The 18,784-nt window shown below is 42.6% G+C and overlaps 1 protein-coding gene across 1 annotated transcript; it reads left to right on the forward strand.

The window, feature by feature from the left end:
- The first annotated feature begins 10,511 nt into the window (after positions 1-10,511).
- On the forward strand, positions 10,512-17,959 carry Syce1 (synaptonemal complex central element protein 1). Its single transcript, XM_052713503.1, has 13 exons — positions 10,512-10,590; positions 13,122-13,184; positions 14,295-14,354; positions 14,693-14,767; positions 15,291-15,338; positions 15,538-15,592; positions 15,755-15,844; positions 16,063-16,126; positions 16,987-17,053; positions 17,130-17,253; positions 17,316-17,426; positions 17,542-17,629; positions 17,817-17,959. The coding sequence occupies exons 1-13, from the start codon at positions 10,512-10,514 to the stop codon at positions 17,880-17,882; spliced, it is 990 nt and encodes a 329-aa protein (XP_052569463.1). The 3' UTR covers positions 17,883-17,959.
- The last annotated feature ends 825 nt before the right edge of the window (positions 17,960-18,784 follow it).

The raw sequence follows: 18,784 nt of genomic DNA on the forward strand, positions 1-18,784 counted from the left end.
AATTCTCTGGCACACACCTGAAAATCAACAATAAACTATGCTACTTTTTCAAAATTCCAATGAGTGCATTTGGCATGACAAGAAGTAACTGTTAACTACAAATTAATATATCAATACTTTTGATTGTTTCTTTTATTTTTTTGAATTATACTATAATAACACCATTTCCCCTTCCTCTGTCCAAATCCTCTCATATAAACACAAAATACTGTTGGGTGGTGCAAACATTTATTCCCAGCATCCAGGAGGTAGCAGTAGGTGAGTCTCTGTAGTTCAGTTCAGTCTGGGCTACATAGTGAGTTCCAGGACAGCTAGAACTACATAGAGATATTGATTCAAATCAAAACAAACAAAACAAAAAAGTCAAAATAAAAAACAAAGCATGAAGTACTATTGAGAACACAAGCAACAATATCAAACACCAACAACATGACAGTAATTAGCACACACATTTCAATAATAACTTTAAGTATCAATGACCTCAACTCTCCAATCAAAAGGCACAGGCTGAATGAATGGATCAAGACACAAAATCCATCTGTCGGCTCTCTATATAAAACAGATCTTAGCTTTAAAGATAGGCACCACCATCTGTAAAATGGTGGAAAAACTATTCCAATAAAATGGGACCAGGAAGCAAGCAGGCATCATTATCTTAATATCTGATAAAATAGACTTCAAACGAAAAATGATCAGAAGAAATAGAGAGACACTTATTCCTAATCAAGAGAACAGCTAACCAAGAAGACTTTACTATCCTAAACATACATGTACCAAACTCTGGGACACCCAATTTCACAAAAAATGTACTCCTGGATTTAAAGACACAGATTAGCATCAACCCCTTAATAGCAGATAATTTCTTTTTCTTTTTTTTCATTTTTCTTTATTAAGAAATTTTGTATTCACTCAACATACCACCCACAGATTCCACCTCCTCCCTCCTCCCACCTCCCCAGCCTTCTCTCCCAAGCCACCCCGCATCTCCACAATCCCCCAAGTCAATGTCTTCCATGGGGAGTCAGCAGAGCCCAGCACACTGAGCCTAGGCAGGTCCAAGTCCCTTCCCACTGCACCAAGGCTGTGCAAGGCGTCACACCACAGGCACCAGATTCCCCAAAGCCTGTACATGCACCAGGGACAGATCCTGATACCCCTGCCTGGGTGCCCCTCAAACAGTTCGAGCTAAACAACCGTCTTCCGTATCCAGAGGACCTAGTCCAGTTCCATGGGGGCTCCACAGCCACCAGTCCACAGTTCATGGCCTTCCACTAGTGTGGCTGGTCATCTCTGCATGCCCTCCCATCATGATCTCGATGACCCTCGCCTGCAGAATCCCTCCTCTCTCTCATCAATTGGATTCCCGGAACTCAGCCTGGTGCCTGGCCGTGGATCTCTGCATCTGCCTCCATCTGTCACTGGACAAAGGCTCTATGATGACAGCTAGGTTTTTTGCTAGACCAGTCACCAGAGTAGACCAGTCCAGGCACCCTCTGGACCACTGCCAGCAGACCAGGTGGGGTCATCCTTGTGGATTCCTGAGAGCCTCCCCAGCACCCTGCCTCTTCCTATTCCCATGATGTCCTCATCTATCATGGTATCTTCCTCCCTGTCCTCCTACTCTGTCCCTGTTCCAGCTTGACTCTCCCATTTCCCTATCTTCTCATCCCCCACTCCTCGCCCTCTGCCACCCCCCCCCCAGTCCGCTCATGTGGATCTCATCCACTTCTCCTTTGCAGAGTCATCCATGTGTCCCTCACATTTTCTTTATCCATTCTTTGGTTGAGGGGCACCTAGGTTGCTTCCAGGTTCTTATGGCTATTATGAATAATGCTGCTATAAACATAGTTGAGCAAGTGTCCTTGTGGTATGATTGAGCATCCCTTGGGTATATGCCCAAGAGTGGTATCATTGAGTCTTGAGGTAGATTGATTTCCAATTTTCTGAGAAACCACCATACATACTGATTTCCAAAGTGGCTGTTCAAGTTTGCATTCCCACAAACAGTGGAGAATTGTTCCCCTTGTTCCAGATCCTCTCCAAAATAAGCTGTCATCAGTGTTTTTGATCTTATCCATTCTGACAGGTATAAAATGGTATCTTAGAGTTGTTTTGATTTGCATTTCCCTGATGACTAAGGATGTTGAGCAATTCCTTAAATGTCTTTCAGCCATTTGGGATTCTTCTATTGAGAATTCTCTGTTTAGATCTGTAGCCCATTTTTTAATTGGGTTGTTTTGTATTTTGCTGTCTAGTTTCTTGAGTTCTTTATATATTTGTACATCAGCCCTGTGTCAGATGTGGGGTTGTTGAAGATCTTTTCCCATTCTGTAGGCTGTAATTTTGTCTTATTTATTGTGTCCTTTGCCTTATAGACGTTTCTCAGTTTCAGGAGGTCCCAATTATTAATTGTTGCTCTCAGTGTTTGTACTATTGGTGCTATATTTAGGAAGTGGTCTCCTGTGCCAATGCATTCTATGCTACTTCCTACTTTTTCCTCTATCAGGTTCAGTGTATCTGGATTTATGTTGAGGTCTTTGATCTACTTGGATTTGAGTTTTATGCATGATGATAGACATGTATCTATTTGCAGTCTTCTACATGTTGACATTCAGTTATGCCAGCCTCATTTGTTAAAGATGCTTTCTTTTTTTCCATTGTACAATTTTGGCTTCTTTGTCAAAAACCAGGTATTCATAGGTGTGTGGATTAATGTCAGGATCTTCAGTTAGATTCCATTGGTCCACATGTCAGTTTTTATGCCAATACAAAGCTGTTTTTATTACTATAACTCTATAGTAGAGCTTGAAGTCAGGGGTGGTGATGCCTCCAGAAGTTGCTTTATTGTAAAGGATTGTGCTGTGGGATATCTTTCTGTATGCTGTGAATATGTGTTGCTCCCATTGGCTAATAAATAATATTGTTTTGGCCTATGGCAAGAAAGCTTACAGCCAGGTGTGAATTCCAAGAGAGATAGAGAGAGAAGGATGGAGATGGGGAAGATGTGATCCAGTCACCTAAAAAGGAAGATGTGAAAGTACCAGTAAGCCACAGAGCAACGTGGCAAGACATAGATTAATAGAAATGGGTTGAATTAAGTTTAAAGAGCTAGCTAGTATAAGCTGGAGCCATAGGCCTTACAGCTGGTAATTAATATAAGCCTCTGTGTGTTTACTTGGGACCGAGCAAATGTGGGACCAGGTGAAACACAAGAAAACTTCCAACAACAAGATTGTTTTAGATATCCTAGGTTTTTTATTTTTCCATATGAAGTTGAGTATTGCTCTTTCGAGGTCTGTGAAGAATTGTGTTGGGATTTTGATGGGGATTGCATTGAATCTGTAGATTGCTTTTGTTAACATTGCCATTTTTACTATGTTAATCCTACCTATCCATGAACATGGGAGATCTTTCCATTTTCTGATATCTTCTTCAAGTTCTTGTCATACAGGTCATTCACTTGTTTCGTTAGAGTTACCCAAGGTATTTTATATTATTTGTGGCTATTGTAAAGGGTGACGTTTCTCTGATTTCTTTCTCAGCCCGTTTATCATTTGTTATAGGAGGGCTACTGATGTTTTTTAGTTAATCTTGTATCCTGCCACATTACTGAGGTGTTTATCAGTTGTAGGAGTTCCCTGGTAGAATTGTTGGGGTCACATATGTATACTATCATACCATCTGCAAATAGCAGAAGTTAGACTTCTTCCTTTCCAATTTGTATCCCTTTGATCTCCTTTTGGTGTTTTATTGCTCTAGCTAGAACTTCAAGTACTATATTGAATTGTTTTGCTCCTGATTTTAGAGTAATCGCTCTAAGTTTCTCTCCATTTAATTTAATGTTGGCTGTTGGCTTGCTGTAAATTGCCTTAATTATGTTCAGGTATGTTCCTTGTATTCCTGATCTCTTTAGGATCTTTATCATGAAGGGATGTTGGATTTTGTCAAAGGCTTTTTCAGTATCTAATGAGATGATCATGTGGTTTTTTTTTGTTTGTTTTTTTGGTGGATTACATTGACAGATTTTCGTATGTTGAACCAACCTTGCATCCCTGGGATGAAGCCTACTTGGTCATAGTAGATAATATTTTTTTATGTGTTCTTGGATTCAGTTTGCCAATATTTTATTGAGTATTTTTCATCAATGTTCATGAGGGAGACTGATCTGTGATTCTCTTTCTTGGTTGCATCTTTGTGTGGTTTGGGTATCAGGGTAACTGTAGACTCATAAAAAGAGTTTGGCAATGTTCCTTCTGTTTCTATTATGTGGAACAATTTGGTGAGTGTTGGTATTAGCTCTTCTTTGAAATTCTTGTAGAATTCTGCACTGAAACCATCTGGGCCTGGGCTTTTTTTAATTGGGAGATTTTGATGACTGTTCCATTTCCATAGGAGTTATAGGCCTATTTAAATTATCTGGTTTTGATTTAATTTGGGTATATGGTACCTATCCAGAAAATTGTCCATTTCTTTTACATTTGCCAATTTTGTGGATTACAGGTTTTTGAAGTATGACCTGATGATTTTCTGGATGTCCTTGTCAGTTGTTAGGTATCTCTTTTAATTTCTGATTTTGTTCATTTGGATATTCTCTTTCTGCCTTTTGGTTAGTTTGGATAAGGGTTTGTCTATCTTGTTGATTTTCTCAAAGAACCAACTTTTTGTTTCATTGATTCTTTGTATTGTTCTCTTTGTTTCTATTTTATTGGTTTCAGCCCTCAATTTGATTATTTCTTGGCATCTCCTCTTCCTGGGTGAGTTTGCTTCTTTTTCTTCTAGAGCTTTCAGGTGTGCTCTTAAGTCACTAGTGTGAGATTTCTCCAACTTCTTTATGTAGGCATTTAGAGCTATGAACTTTCCTCTTAGTACTGATTTCATAGTGTCCCATAAGTTTTGGTATGCTGTACATTCATTTTCATTTAATTCTAGGAAGTCTTTAATTTCTTTCTTTTTTTTTTTCCTTGACCCAGTGATGATTCAGTTGAGCATTATTCAGTTTCTATGAGTTTATAGGCTTTCTGTAATTTGTGTTGTTGTTGAATTCTAACTTTAAGGCATGGTGATCTGATTAAATACAGGAAGTTATTCCATTTTTTTGGTATCTGTTGAGATTTGCTTTGTGACTGAGTATGTGGTCAATTTTAGAGAAGGTTTCATGGGGTGCTGAGAAGAAGGTATAGTCTCTTGTGTTTAGGTGGAATGTTCTGTAGAACATTCTATTAAGTCCATTTGAGTCATAACATCTTTTAGTTTCCTTTTTTCTCTTTTAAGTTTCTGTCTGGCAGACCTGTCCATTGGTGACAGTGGGGAATTGAAGTCTCCCACTACTAGTGTGTGGGGTTTGATGTGTAATTTAAGCTTTAGCAATGTTTCTTTTACATATGTGGTTGCCCTTGTATTTGGAGCATAAATGTTCAGAATTGACACTTCATCTTGATGGATTTTTTTCTGTGATGAATATGTAATGTTCTTTTTGATCTCTTTTAATTAATTTTAGTTTGAAGTCTATTTTGTTATATATTAAAATAGTTACACCAGCTTGCTTCTTAAGTCCATTTGACTGGAAAGACTTTTCCCAGCCCTTTACTCTGAGGTAGTGTCTGTCTTTGAAATTGAGGTGTGTTTCTTGTATGCAGCAGAAGGATGGATCCTGTTTTTGTATTCATTCTGTTAGCCTGTGTCTTTTTATAGGCAAATTGAGACCATTGATATTAATGGATATTGATGACCAGTGATTGTTAATTCCTGTTATTTTTTTGGTGGTAGTGTTGTGTGTTTCCCTTCTTTGGAATTTGTTGGTATGGGATTATCTATTGCCTGTGTTTTCATAGGTGCATCTAACTTCCTTAGGTTGGACTTTTTCTTCTAGTGTTTTCTGTAGGGCTGGATTTGTGGATAAGTATTGTTTAAATCTGGTTTTATCATGGAATCTTGTTTACTTCATCTATGGTATTTGAGAGTTTTGCTGGGCATAATAGTCTTGGCTGGCATCCATGGTCTCTTGGTGTCTGCATAACGTCTGTCCAGGACCTTCTGGGTTTCAGAGTCTCCATTGAGAAGTCAGGTGTTATTCTGATGGGTCTGCCTTTATAAGTTACTTGTTTTTTTTCTTTTGCAGCTCTTAATATTTTTTCTTTATTTTGTATGTTTAGTGGCTTGATTATTATGTGGCGAGGGGACTTTTCTTTTGGGTCCAGTCTATTTGGTGTTCTGTAAGCTTCTTGTATCTTCATAGGCATTTCCTTCTTTAGGTCGGGAAAGTTTTCTTCTATGATTTTGTTGAATATATTTTCTGTGCCTTTCAGGTGGTATTCTTCTCCTTCTTCTATCCTTATTATTTTTAGATTTGGTCTTTTCATGGCGTTCCAGATTTCCTGGATGTTTTGTGTTATGATTTTGTTGGCTTAAATGTTTTCTTTGACTGATGAATCTATTTCCTCTATCATATCTTCAATGCCAGAAATTTCCTATTCCATCTCTTGCATTCTGTTGGTTATGCTTGCATCTGTAGTTCCTGTTAATTTACTCAGATTTTCCATTTCCAGCATTCCCTCCGTTTGTATCTTCTTTATAGTCTCTATTTCAGTTTTCAAGTCTTGAACTGTTTCCTTCACCTGTTTGATTGCTTTTTCTTGGTTTTCTTTAAGGAATTTATTAATTTCTTCCAATTTTTTGTTTGTCTTTTCCTCAATTTCTTTAAGATAATTTTTCATTTCCTCTTCATCTTCTTGAAGTCATTTTTAAGGTAATTTTCTTCTGCTTCTTCTACACTGGGATGTTCAGATCTTGCTGATGTAGAACCACTAGGTTCTGGTGGTGTCATATTGGTGTTTATGTTGTTGAATGTATTCTTGCACTGGCATCTATTCATCTCTTCCTCCAATTGATGCAAATGGTGTCTGTGTCTCACAGAGCCACTCTTGGTCCTATTGGCACTCTTGGTCCAATCAGAGCTCTCAGTGTAATGGGAGCTCTTGGTTTAATTGGAGCTGGTTGAGTCTGTGTCTCTGGGAGCAGCTGTGGTCTTGGGGGATGTGTGGGTTTTACGGGGTGGAGTGGGGCTTATAGATTACAGGGTCTGGTGGTAGTGGTGGTGGTCAGACCTTCCTGCAGAAGTACTGCCTGCTGGCCTGCAACTGGGGCTGCAATGGGTGAGGGTATAGGGGTATGGGTTGTGCCCTGGCCCTAAAGCCTAGAGGCTGGGGTGATTGGCTAGGAGAGTAAAGACTCACCTCTCGGTCCAATCAGAGCTGGTGGAGTCTGTCCATCAGGTGTTTTAGACAGGCATAATAACACAGCTTCATAGAGTTAAACAAATGCAACATAAACAAAAGTAACACACCTTAAAATAATATTCTACAACAGAATAGGTACAAGAAAAGAAGAAAATTACAGGTCAAAATCCATGATGAACTCAAAAATGCTTACTAAAACACTGCAAATAAAATACAGAAATACATCAAAAGGTTATACACTATAACCAAGTTGGCTTTATCCCTGAAATGCATGGATATGCAATATACACAAGTCAATAAATGCAATAAACCACATAAATGTACTTAAAGACAAAAATCACATGAACATCACCATAGATGCAGAAAAAAACCTTTGACAAAATCCAAAATACATTCATGATGAAAGTTCTAGAGAATGTAGAGCTAGAGGGAACCTACCTCAATGTAGTAAAAGCTGTAAATGAGAAACTCACAGCCAACATCATCCTAAATAAAGAAAAGCTTGAAGCCATCCCACTGAAATCAGGAATTAGACTTCTTTTAAATATTGTGCTAGTACTAGCCAAAGCAATAAGGTAAGAGAAGGAAATCAGAGGCATACAACAAGGGAAAAAAGTCCAACTATCAGGTGACATGATACTATGCTTTAGAGAGCTAAAAAATTCTATCAGAGAACTTCTAGAAATAATAAACAAATTCATGACTTGCCAATGTCTAAAACTTACATAGGTGCCCAAATCTATAAACATAAACCTGTACCTATAAGACAGGTTAATTTGTAAATTAGTGCCTGTAAGAGACTAACAGTGTATTAGTTACTTTTTTAAATACAAAATATCTGACAAGAAGCTACTTAAAGGTTGAAGAGTTCCTTTTCATATCTTCTTTCATATATTTTTTTATTTTATAATTAATTTAATTTTACGTATCAGCCATGGATTCCCCTGTCCTCCCTCCTTCCACCCACCTCCTTTTCATTTCTAGTTCAAGGAGATAGAGTCCATCAGTGTTGGGAAAGAGTGTCCTACAGGAGCAGGACACTGTTAGTCATATTGCTTCCATGGTCAGGGAGCAGAGAATGTTGAATACTTGTTCTCAGCTCCTTTTGTTTTTGTTCAGTCCAGGACCTCACTATCAATGGTGCTGCTCACATTCCAGGTTAAGTCTCTCTTCAATTAAACCTTTCTGGAAACACACTTAGAGCTATAAACAGGAATGTGTTTCTGTGGTAATTCTTTTTTTTTTTTTTTTGAGACAGAGTTTCTCTGTGTAGCTTTGTGCCTTTCCTGGAACTTGCTTTGAAGACCAGGCTGGCCTCAAACTCACAGAGATCCACCTGCCTCTGCCTCCCGAGTGCTGGGATTAAAGGCGTGTGCCACCACTGCCCGGCTTGTGGTAATTCTTAATCCAATCAAGTTGAAAATGAAGATAACCATCACAAGGAGGAAAGAAGTGTATGTCTATTTGCTGCACTTTAAAAATATACAAATATATAACTATTACATTCTCACATTTCTTTCTTCCTTCTTTTTCTTCCTTCCTTCCTTTTTTCTTCCTTCCTTCTTTTTCTTCCTTCCTTCCTTTTTTCTTCCTTCCTTCCTTCCCTTCTTCTTCTTCTTCTTCTTCTTCTTCTTCTTCTTCTTCTTCTTCTTCTTCTTCTTCTTCTTTTTCTTCTTCTTCTTCTTCTTCTTCTTCTTCTTCTTCTTCTTTTCTTCTTCTTCTTCTTCTTCTTTTCTTCTTCTTCTTCTTCTTCTTTTCTTCTTCTTCTTCTTCTTCTTCTTCTTCTTCTTCTTCTTCTTCTTCTTCTTCTTCTTCAAGACAGGGTTTCTCCTTGTAACAGCCCTACCTGTCCTCGACCTTGCTTTGTAGACAAGGCTGCCCTTGAACTCACAGAGATCTGCTTGCCTCTGCCTCTAAAAATGTGTGTGTGCACCACCAGGCCAGCATGTTCTCACATTTCTGATTATGAATAAAATACATGAGCTATCAACAGGCATCATGTATTAAATACACACACACACACACACAAATAGTACTTTAGTCTTGGTCCTCAATAAAACACAGAGTACATAATTCTCAATATAGTATACTATTTATTTCCCTATGGCCACCTCATGCTGGGTTATTTATTAACACAGTGTACATGAAAGCATCTCTACAAGTCATCAGGAACAATCTGAGAACCAGGTATTCTTTCTTATTTATAGAGTGGCTGCTGAGTGGGATCCAGGGAGCCTTACTTAGCATCTGTTCAGGGGAGGAGTTTACCAGATTCCCCTCATTAAGAACTTGGAGAACCTCTTGTGTTCCAGGGCAGATATTTAAGACCTCAGACTGGGATGGGGGCCAGCAAACTACCAGACATGGACTGTTGGGTGACTCTGGTCCAAGAAGGTCTGTACCTGAGTCACAGAGACTACCATAGATGGGCAAGGTGAGAGTAGTTCCTCCAGGTGGGTGTGGAATGTGCCAGAAGTGCTCAGACTTGGGTTATGTCTTGGCAGATGGCGTAGGCATAGTATAGAGGAAGACACCAGGCTTTTTTAGAGTAGTGGTGAATGGTCTCTTGGGAACTGGGAACTGGGCTGCTTATCATGTCCACCGCAGGTCCTTGGGGGTTCTTTCAGTGGGCATCATGGGTCTGCTTAATATCACTGTTCTGCCCAAGAGTAGAACATTTCCACGTTCTAACCCTAACTCTGACAACCTCTACTCTATCCCTAATAACCATAACCCTTGTAGAGGGAGAGGCCTTCATGCTTGTTCAGGCACTTGCCTCCGCAACTGGCCAATCACTGGCTTGGAAGTCTTCACTCCAAATGGGATTAGTATTTAGTGGGGGCTAAAAGAAAAAAAACCCCAAACCAAACCACCACCACCACCACCACCACCACCACCACCACCACCACCACCACCACCACCACCACCACCACCACCACCACCACCACCACCACCACCACCACCACCACCATAGTGGGGGCTAAAAGAAAAAAAACCCCAAACCAAACCACCACCACCACCACCACCACCACCACCACCACCACCACCACCACCACCACCACCACCACCACCACCACCACCACCACCACCACCCCCCCCACTCTCTTCCATCCCCCCATCCCCCTCCCCCCCCCACCAGCGACACAAACACCTTTACTTCTGCGCATGCGCAGCGGCTAGCCGCTCGGTGGGCCACAGCTGACGGCGCAGCGTATTGCGCAGGCGCGGTGTGTAACAGCTTCGAGGCCCCTGTGGCGGCTGAGGAAGTGGCGTGCCATGGCTGCCCGACAGAAGCCGTTGGGTGTGGAGCCCGAGGGGCCAGCAGTCCGGCTCCACAAGCCTCAGGGGGCCGCAGGTAGTGGCCGAAGGGTCCCTGGGTTGGCCTGGCGAGCTGGTGGCGTGAGAGGGCGTCCGGTCGAGGCCTGAGGAGAGCTGGGCGGGTGGGCGCGAACCCGGGGGTGGGCGCGCTGACTGGGATCCTCGCTGACGAAGCGTGTGTCGCCTCAGAGCCAGCTCGCTGCCGCCCGGCGATGCCAGGCCTAGGGTGGGTGTGTTGCGGGGCCACTCCTCCTGTCACCTTCAGAGCGGGCTCGAACCCGGGCTCGAACCCGGGCCCCTGTGGCCGCAGGCAGGCCTGAAGTCAGGGGCCTGCCCGAGCTGCAGTCGCCCTTCAGTGCCCGGAACTTGACGCCGTCCCCAGCGCGCCTGGCGTCGGGGGTGCCCGGATCGCCGCTGAACAGAACCACTGGTGTGGACACTCTTGTGCACAAACGATGTAGTGTCTGTGTATCGGGTGGTAAAACCATGTCTTTATTGTGATGAGCTCCAAGTTTATAGAGAAGCAGAGAGCAGGGTGAGCTTATGCTGTGAGCCTACCCTCCAGCTTTGACGATATGACTCGTTCGTCAACCCCCCCCATCACCTAGTTCTCTGTTTCATGACAGAGCTCCCCAGACAGCAGTGTCATCCATAAATGTCCCGTGTATATATTTAGAGACAAATACCCCAGAAAAAATAACACTATTGCTACAGCTGTATAATAGCGCCAACAATTCCTTTATCTCAGCAAGTATCTAGTTGATTTTAAAAATCGGCTAATTGGCCGGGCGGTGGTGGCGCACGCCTTTAATCCCAGCACTCGGGAGGCAGAGCCAGGCAGATCTCTGTGAGTTCGAGGCCAGCCTGGGCTACCAAGTGAGTCCCAGGAAAGGCGCAAAGCTACACAGAGAAACCCTGTCTCGAAAAACCAAAAAAAAAAAAAAAAATCGGCTAATTGTTTTAGTATTAGTATTATTATTATTTAAAGAGTTTATTTATTTATTTATTATGTATACAGTATTCTGCCTGCATATATCCCTGCAGGCCAGAAGAGGCACCAGATCTCATTACGGATGGTTGTGAGCCACCATGTGGTTGCTGGGATTGAACTCAGGACCCCTGGAAGAGCAGTCAGTGCTCTTAACCGCTGAGCCATCTCTCCAGCCCCCTATTATTATTATTATTATTATTATTATTATTATTATTATTATTTTTACAATGCATTTATTTGGATCAAAATCTACTTACAGACAATTTTTTGTTAGATTAAATTGATGTGTCTCTTAAGACTCTATCATTCCTTAGGAGTCTTCCTTTCTTCCTCCTTTCCCCTGAATGTTAAAAAAATTCTCTGTATAGTCTCCCAGTCTGGATGGTGCCACATGCACCCTTAAGTGCTATTTACTGTGGGTATCTAGCCCTGAATTGTTTCTTAGAACTTGAGCTTTAGTTAATAAGTGTTAGCATCAGTTTTACAAGAGTTCTTAGTAGGTGGCATTGTTTTTAAATTAGGTGACTCATAATGTCTGGTTCCTTTATTGTGATGGTAATGCCACAAGTAGTGATTTCCTACATTTAATTCACCAGATAATTAAAAATAGGTGCATATATTGGCTATAAAAATTGCTGGGCAGTGGTGGCACATGCCTTTAATCCTAGCACTCAGGAGGCAGAGGCAGGTGGATATCTGTGAGTCTGAGGCCAGCCTGGTCTACAAAGTGAGTTCCAGGACACCCAGGTTGGTTACACGGAAAAACCCTGTTTTGAAAAAACAAAACAAACGAACAAACAAAACAAAAAAATGAATACAAAATGTTGCTTTATGTAGTAGCTTTATAATCAGTATCAATTATATATAGAAAAGCTATTTGAATGTTTTAACCAGCTCCCTTACTATAATACATTTTTGCTTATAGTCAGTGTATTTTTGCTTAAGACTTTCGAGAACTTTGTAATTGATAATGCTATCTAACCCATTACAGTGATTTTTCAACTACTTTCCAGTTTTTTTTAGCAACACCCTCTTCCCCACAGTGGTGACTAAACTCAGGGCCTTGAATATGTAAAGCAAGTACTCTACCACTGATTCACATCATTAGCTATTTGCTTTTTTAGAGACATGATCTGTGTGTAGCTCAAGGTGGACTTGACTTTGTGCGTGATAAAGGTTATACTGGATTCAAACTGTTGATCTTCCTTGCTATTTCCTCTAAGTTCTAAGATTACAGGTATGTGCCATCACACTTAGTATCTCCGTCTCATCCATGGCTTTGTGAACTTGACCCAGCTTTGACAACATCAGCAGCACAAGTGAACTAAACACAGTGCTGCCCTCACCTTGAGTTTTGTGAAGCAAATATGTGTGGTGCTGTTGTACCGTGAAGGAAAAGGTTAACCACGGAGGGGCCCAATTCACTTTTTTGTACTATCCATTTTGGGACAAGGATCAGTAACACTGTTTTGGTTAGAGATCTGTCCTCAGCTAATCTCAGTATCAGCCTAGGTACTGGATCCGTCTCCTGGCCATTTATACTGCTGAGTTTGAAGTGTTTGGTTTTGTCTCCACAGGGCAGAATGTGTCCACACAGAAAATCGAAGACTTAATGGACATGGTGAAAAAGTTGCAGAAAGGTCATGTGTCTCTTTTGCCTATGAGATTTACCCTGAGGTTTGAAGTCAGCAGATGTAGATTCAACTCCAAGCACCGCAATTCACAAATGAGAAATTATTTTATTCACATTAACTTTCTTTAAAACTTAAATTTGGGTGTGTGTGTGTAGAGAGATAGATCAACAGTTAAGAGCACTAGCTGTTTTGCAGAAGTGTGGGTTTGTTTCCCAGCACTCATATGTGTATCCCAATTATTAGTAAGTCCAGTTTTAGGAGATCTGATTCCCTCTTCTGGTCTCTGCAGGCACCAGGCACACATGTGGTGTGCATACATATGTGCAAGCAAAGCACTCATATGCATAAAATAAATATAGATGCTTTTGAATTTAAATTTTAATTTTGAGAAACATTTAGTGTGTGTGTATAATGGTTCACACACATACCATGCCCAAGAATGTGTCAAATTAAGAGAGTCAGTTCTTTCTGAAGGGAGTCAGTTCTCTCCTACCATGTGGGTTCCAGAGATCAGACTCAGGTTGTCAGGCTAGGTGGCAAGTGCCTTCACCCACAGAACCATCTCACTGGCCCCTTACATTTTAATTTTTGAACTAAAAATGGAGCCACAGTGATTCAAAATTATAGAAGCATGAGTGCATAGAAGGCAGATGTTTCCCCAAAACCTGTCCCAAGTCTCTCTTGACTCCACAACACTGTTAAATCCAGGGGTTTTACCCATACTCCTCTTTCCCTCTCACATCCTTCCGTCTTCTACTTGTTTACTGTGTTCAATCCCATTTCCTCCTCAGGACAGGCTTTTGCACTTGGCACTCTTCACTTTACCCAGAGAGCTTGAGGGTCTTGCTTTCTTACAAGACACTTTCTCACATCTGACAAGCACTTGCTGACCTTTGCCTTGAGACATTTTCCTGCACTTCATTTCTCTTGACAGAAGTTACCACAGCCTGACTCAATATCTCTATTGGTCTTTTCCTTGTCCCTCACACTGCACGTTTGAGACCATAATGTAGCACCTGTGCATGTGAGATGCTCAGTAGACTGATGTGAAGAGAAAGCTGCAGAATCCCAGGAAGCCACAAACTGTCAACAATGAGCTTCCTTTTTGCCCTGCAGTGGGAAGCCTAGAGCCCCAGATCGAGGTCCTGATTAACCGCATTAATGAGGTTCAGCAAGGTGAGCTTAGATCTGGCTACTATCTAGAACAAGCTACATGTTTGTTGAGGATAGGCCCAGTAAACAGTGGAAGTAAAGGCGTCCTTGTTAAATATCTGTAGTTATTTCACAAGCTCATAAGTGCAGGGCATTTCTGTATGTAACTGCCATAGTCATTTGCCTGTGAACATTGTCCTGCTGCCACCTGAGCCCAGCAAGAAGGGCCAGGATTTAGAAAACCTTGTTTCCTGTTTTGTAAAATCTGGGCCCCTCTAGATTTTCTTGGAGACAAATATGAAATGTCATCATTTGTGCTTGAGGCTGTACTTACCAAATGTTTGTCTTACTCTTTGGTAAAGCAAAAAAGAAAGCCAGTGAGGAGCTTGGAGAGGCCCAGACTGCCTGGGATAGCCTGCAGAAGGACCTGGACTCATGTAAGTTAACTTCCCAGAACATCCTAGACTTCTCCTAATGCAGTATTATATATCCTCACCAGGGTCAAGATTCTTCTCTTTTTCAACCTCATATTCTTCTAGTATTGCCATCTTCTAATAGGAGAGTTCCAGAAGTGCCTTTGAGGACTCTTCTGCCCTGAGTCTTTGCAGGGATGACGCTCCATGTGTTAGCACAGGTCACACAAGTTCTTGCCTCACAGCACCGCTGATGTGAAAGAGGTCTTTGTCATCTTGTCTTACCTGGTCACATAGCCCTTTTTGATTGATGTGGTTCTTCCCAGTGCTAATGGATGTCACCCATGGTCCTCACAGACATCTTTTGTGAATATTAGGGCCCATTGTGTTTACAGGAGTGTGTGCACCATAGGGGTGGGAACTTACCTCTCTCAGAGACACTACATCTGGGTTAGGTCACAGCTATGCTTTACCTCTCATAGGAGGTAATGCCCTTGACATTTCTGTGTTTGGTTCCTAACGCCTGAACCTTTATCATCTTTTCTAGTACATGAAGAGAAAGTACGTCTGAAGGATATCTTGAACAAAAAGCAAGGTGATTCCATATTCCCCTATCTAGGCCACTCTCTAGTAGCTAGAACCTTCAAACCTCATGACCTGTGTCCTTTCTGTGGCTTTTACCAGACCCAGACAATGTTACAGTTCAGTCAAGTGTCCATGGACTTGACTGTTTTGTTCCGTCTGGCAAATTTGGTGTCTTAACAAGCTCTCAGAGGGCCCTGTTGTTCTCACAGAGTCCCTGAGGATGTTTCGGCTGCAGTGTCAGGAGAAGGAAAGTGAGACACGAAGGTAAGATGCCATGCCTACAGTGGTCTCCCTAAGTGTCTGCTACCTCCACATCATCTGCTGTGTTAGACACAGACCTGCATAGAGAGGGACAGAATAGAAGCCCCACCCTTTCTCCAGGAGACTCATTCAGAGAACGTGGCTGACTGCTGGTTTTCTTCTCAGGAAGCACAGCGTATTACAGGAATGTAAAGAGAGAATTTCTTTCCTGAACTCCCAGATCGACAATGAGAAGGGCAGACTAAGAAAATTGAGGTAAGCTGCAAGGCAGGAGGCTTGGACTGGAGATGTGCTATAGGTACAGTAATACCCTGGATGGTCCAGAGGAGCTGACTAAGCTTAATCCTGGATGATGAAGGGGGTGAGTGTATTCCCGGTGGAATAGTGGACATAACATAGTCACTGAGTGCTAGACAGACTCAGGCTTCCGCCAAGCTCTGTGGTAGCTTCATGGCTCTGTGATTGGCTCCTAGGTTGGAGTTTGAACAACAGCTGGAGGCTTTGATGAGCCAGCACAAGGACCTCTTGGAATTTCATGTGAGTCATACAAAGCTATGCCACCTATCACACTTTATTCCTGTACAAGCCTTGGTGGTCCTGTTGTCACCCTAAATCCAGCCCCTGTGACCACTCTTGAGGTGCTTGGTGTCCTCACTGTTGGTCTTTCAGGGTCGCCCATGTTGCTGTGTCCATTCAGTGTTCTGGGGCTGCCATGATAACACCATTGGAGTCATCCATTGACACTATCCATCAATGTGTCTAAGACTGTCCCAGACACAGGAGAGACATCCCGGGAACAGTTAGCATGCACTCCTGGGAGTTCCCAGACTTGGGAGAGACATCAGGGAACAGACAGTTAACATTCACCCTGGGAGTTCCCAGACACAGGAGAGATATCAGGGAACAGAGAGTTAACATTCACCTGGGAGTTCCCAGACACAGAAGAGATATCAGGGAACAGATAACATTCACCTGGGAGCTCTCAGACACCCAGGAGAGATATCAGGGAACAGATAACATTCACCTTGGAGTTCCCAGACACCCAGTGGGGACGTGGGCTGAATGTCAGAAGGTCAGTGAGGAGGCCATGAGGAGAGAAGAGGGGAAGAAACACTAGTATCTAACTCTCTAGAGAGTGGCTCAGGATCGTAGGTTTGCAGATTTTAGGGTTTCAAATACTTTTCCTTGAACCTGTTTCCAGGGTTAAAAAGTCCAAGGAGAGGGAATGGCAAAATCAGTGCTACCAGGATTATGCCCATGGCTGGTATGCATTGAGATGCAGGGTACTAGGAAGTGAAACTTACTCAGGAAGGAAATGACTAGGTCTATACAGGCTTCTCTGAAGCACGAGGAAGCCAGGAGATCTGGACAGGTCTTCTTTTTGTGCCACCCCTCAGAAGCCTGAACATCTGGAGGAGGAGATACGTGCTTTGGACAGCAGCAAGGAACAGCTACTCAAGGAAGGTGAGGCCAGGGCAGAAGGGTGGCCCTCAGCTGCACCAGCCTGCCCTCACCTGCTCATTACTCTTTCTCTCTGTAGAGAAACTGATCGAGGTAAAGCTGGAGGATGTGAAACATCGGCTCAGTACCCTGTGTGGGCCTGAGGGGTCTTCCAACCTCACTGAGGGGCTCTTCCTCCGAAGCCATGAGGCAGCTGCAGCAATGTAAGATGCAGAGTGGGGCAGGAAGAGGAAATACCCAGTGCTGAATCCTTTCCCACTTTCAGGCAGCTGTTCAAGGAGGAGAACAAGAAAGCTGAGGAGCTCCTAAATGCTGCAGCTCAGCACCACCAGCAGGTGCAGGAGAGGTGCCAACAGCTGCAGCAGAAACGGCAGAAGTAGGCATGGAGCCCCTGTGTTCTCATTCCTCCCAGGAAGATGAATGACAGCTGTTTCCCCTGTTCTGCCTATATGTCTCTTCATGCATCCCTTCTCTCTGTTCACTCTTACCAGGCTGAAAGAAGAACTGGAAAAACATGGGGTACAGATCCTTGCTCAAGGTCAGAGTATGCAGGATGAAGGAGACAACTCATGGAGGATGGTAAGTCCTGGGGCAGAAGGGAAAGCAGAATAGAGGCATTCCCCAGAGTATAGTCTGTGGGAAAGGGCATTCCTGCTGCAGGAGGCACAGCTAAGGCAAAGGGTTAAATCCATGGTAGTATGGGCACAGAAAGGTGGAAGGGGGATGGTGTGAGCAGGGAAAATTCCTGGACCTTTACCTCCCACAGGCCAGTCCCAAGTCCCTAGAAGTCCATGAGGAGAAGGACCAAGAGCACCCAACAAGCAGGACCTGATACCCTCCTTGACCTGGAGGACATACCAGCCCCACACTCATCATATGGAGCTGTTGAAATAAACGGGCTATTTTGTATAGTTTGCTTCATCTGAGTATGTGCTTAGTGGAAGAATGAAGTTGGGGTCAAGCCCCTCAAATCGTTGAACCTGGAGATATCTTGGCTCAATTTTGATTCTTAATGAGCTTAGGGTCCAAAATGCATGTCCTTAGTAAATGCTCACCTTGAGTATCTGGCACACTCTTCTGATCCTGGGCAGAAGAATACAGATATGGACCTTCTCACAGGATCTGAATCTATCCATAATTTAATTCCTTCATATAGGCCCAAGATAGCATTGACTTAGAAACGAAAGGAAGATAATCACCAGCTCTTACTTCATGTTGGAATCCACCTCATTCTTTAAGCAAAATAAATGTAATTTGAATCTGTATGTAGTCTGTATTGTTCATGAGCAAGACCATGTTGCAGGAACATCCCAAATTAAAATTACTCATTTGTTTGGGTAGGACAGAAGTGGTCAGACCCTCCCCATTCATCCTTGGTTCTATTGGGTCCTTGTTTGGTTGCCATTTGTTTTGTGGTTTTCCTGGTAAGATGCAAATGAGATGTGTATTCACCCCAATAGGTAAGGAGACAACAAAGAAAGATCTGTCTAACTTGGTGAATAAATGAGTTAGGGGTGTGATTTACAAGAGCATGGATAATTCAGAGGCAGCTATACCTCTTAATGAAAAGTCCTGCCCCAACTCAGTCTTTTTCCCCTCTTAGAGAATGTAACATTTGTGAATGAGGGAGTATTGAATGGAATCCCAGAAGAGGATCTTGTAAGGGTCTCCCGAGGGCCTTTCGATCTTTCCCTTCCATGCAGAAGTGAATGCTAACAGTCCTATTCTCATAGA

The sequence above is a fragment of the Peromyscus californicus genome, unplaced genomic scaffold, assembly GCF_007827085.1.
Source record: "Peromyscus californicus insignis strain IS unplaced genomic scaffold, ASM782708v3 Scaffold_4__1_contigs__length_199733344, whole genome shotgun sequence".
NCBI lineage: Eukaryota > Metazoa > Chordata > Mammalia > Rodentia > Cricetidae > Peromyscus > Peromyscus californicus.

Bases quoted from the DNA above. Each gene is read 5' to 3' on its own strand.
- Syce1 (XM_052713503.1), top strand. From the start codon at position 10,512: ATGGCTGCCCGACAGAAGCCGTTGGGTGTGGAGCCCGAGGGGCCAGCA. The intron at 10,591-13,121 runs GTAGTGGCCGAA...TTGTCTCCACAG, and splicing joins CAAGCCTCAGGGGGCCGCAG to GGCAGAATGTGTCCACACAG. The intron at 17,427-17,541 runs GTAGGCATGGAG...CACTCTTACCAG, and splicing joins CTGCAGCAGAAACGGCAGAA to GCTGAAAGAAGAACTGGAAA.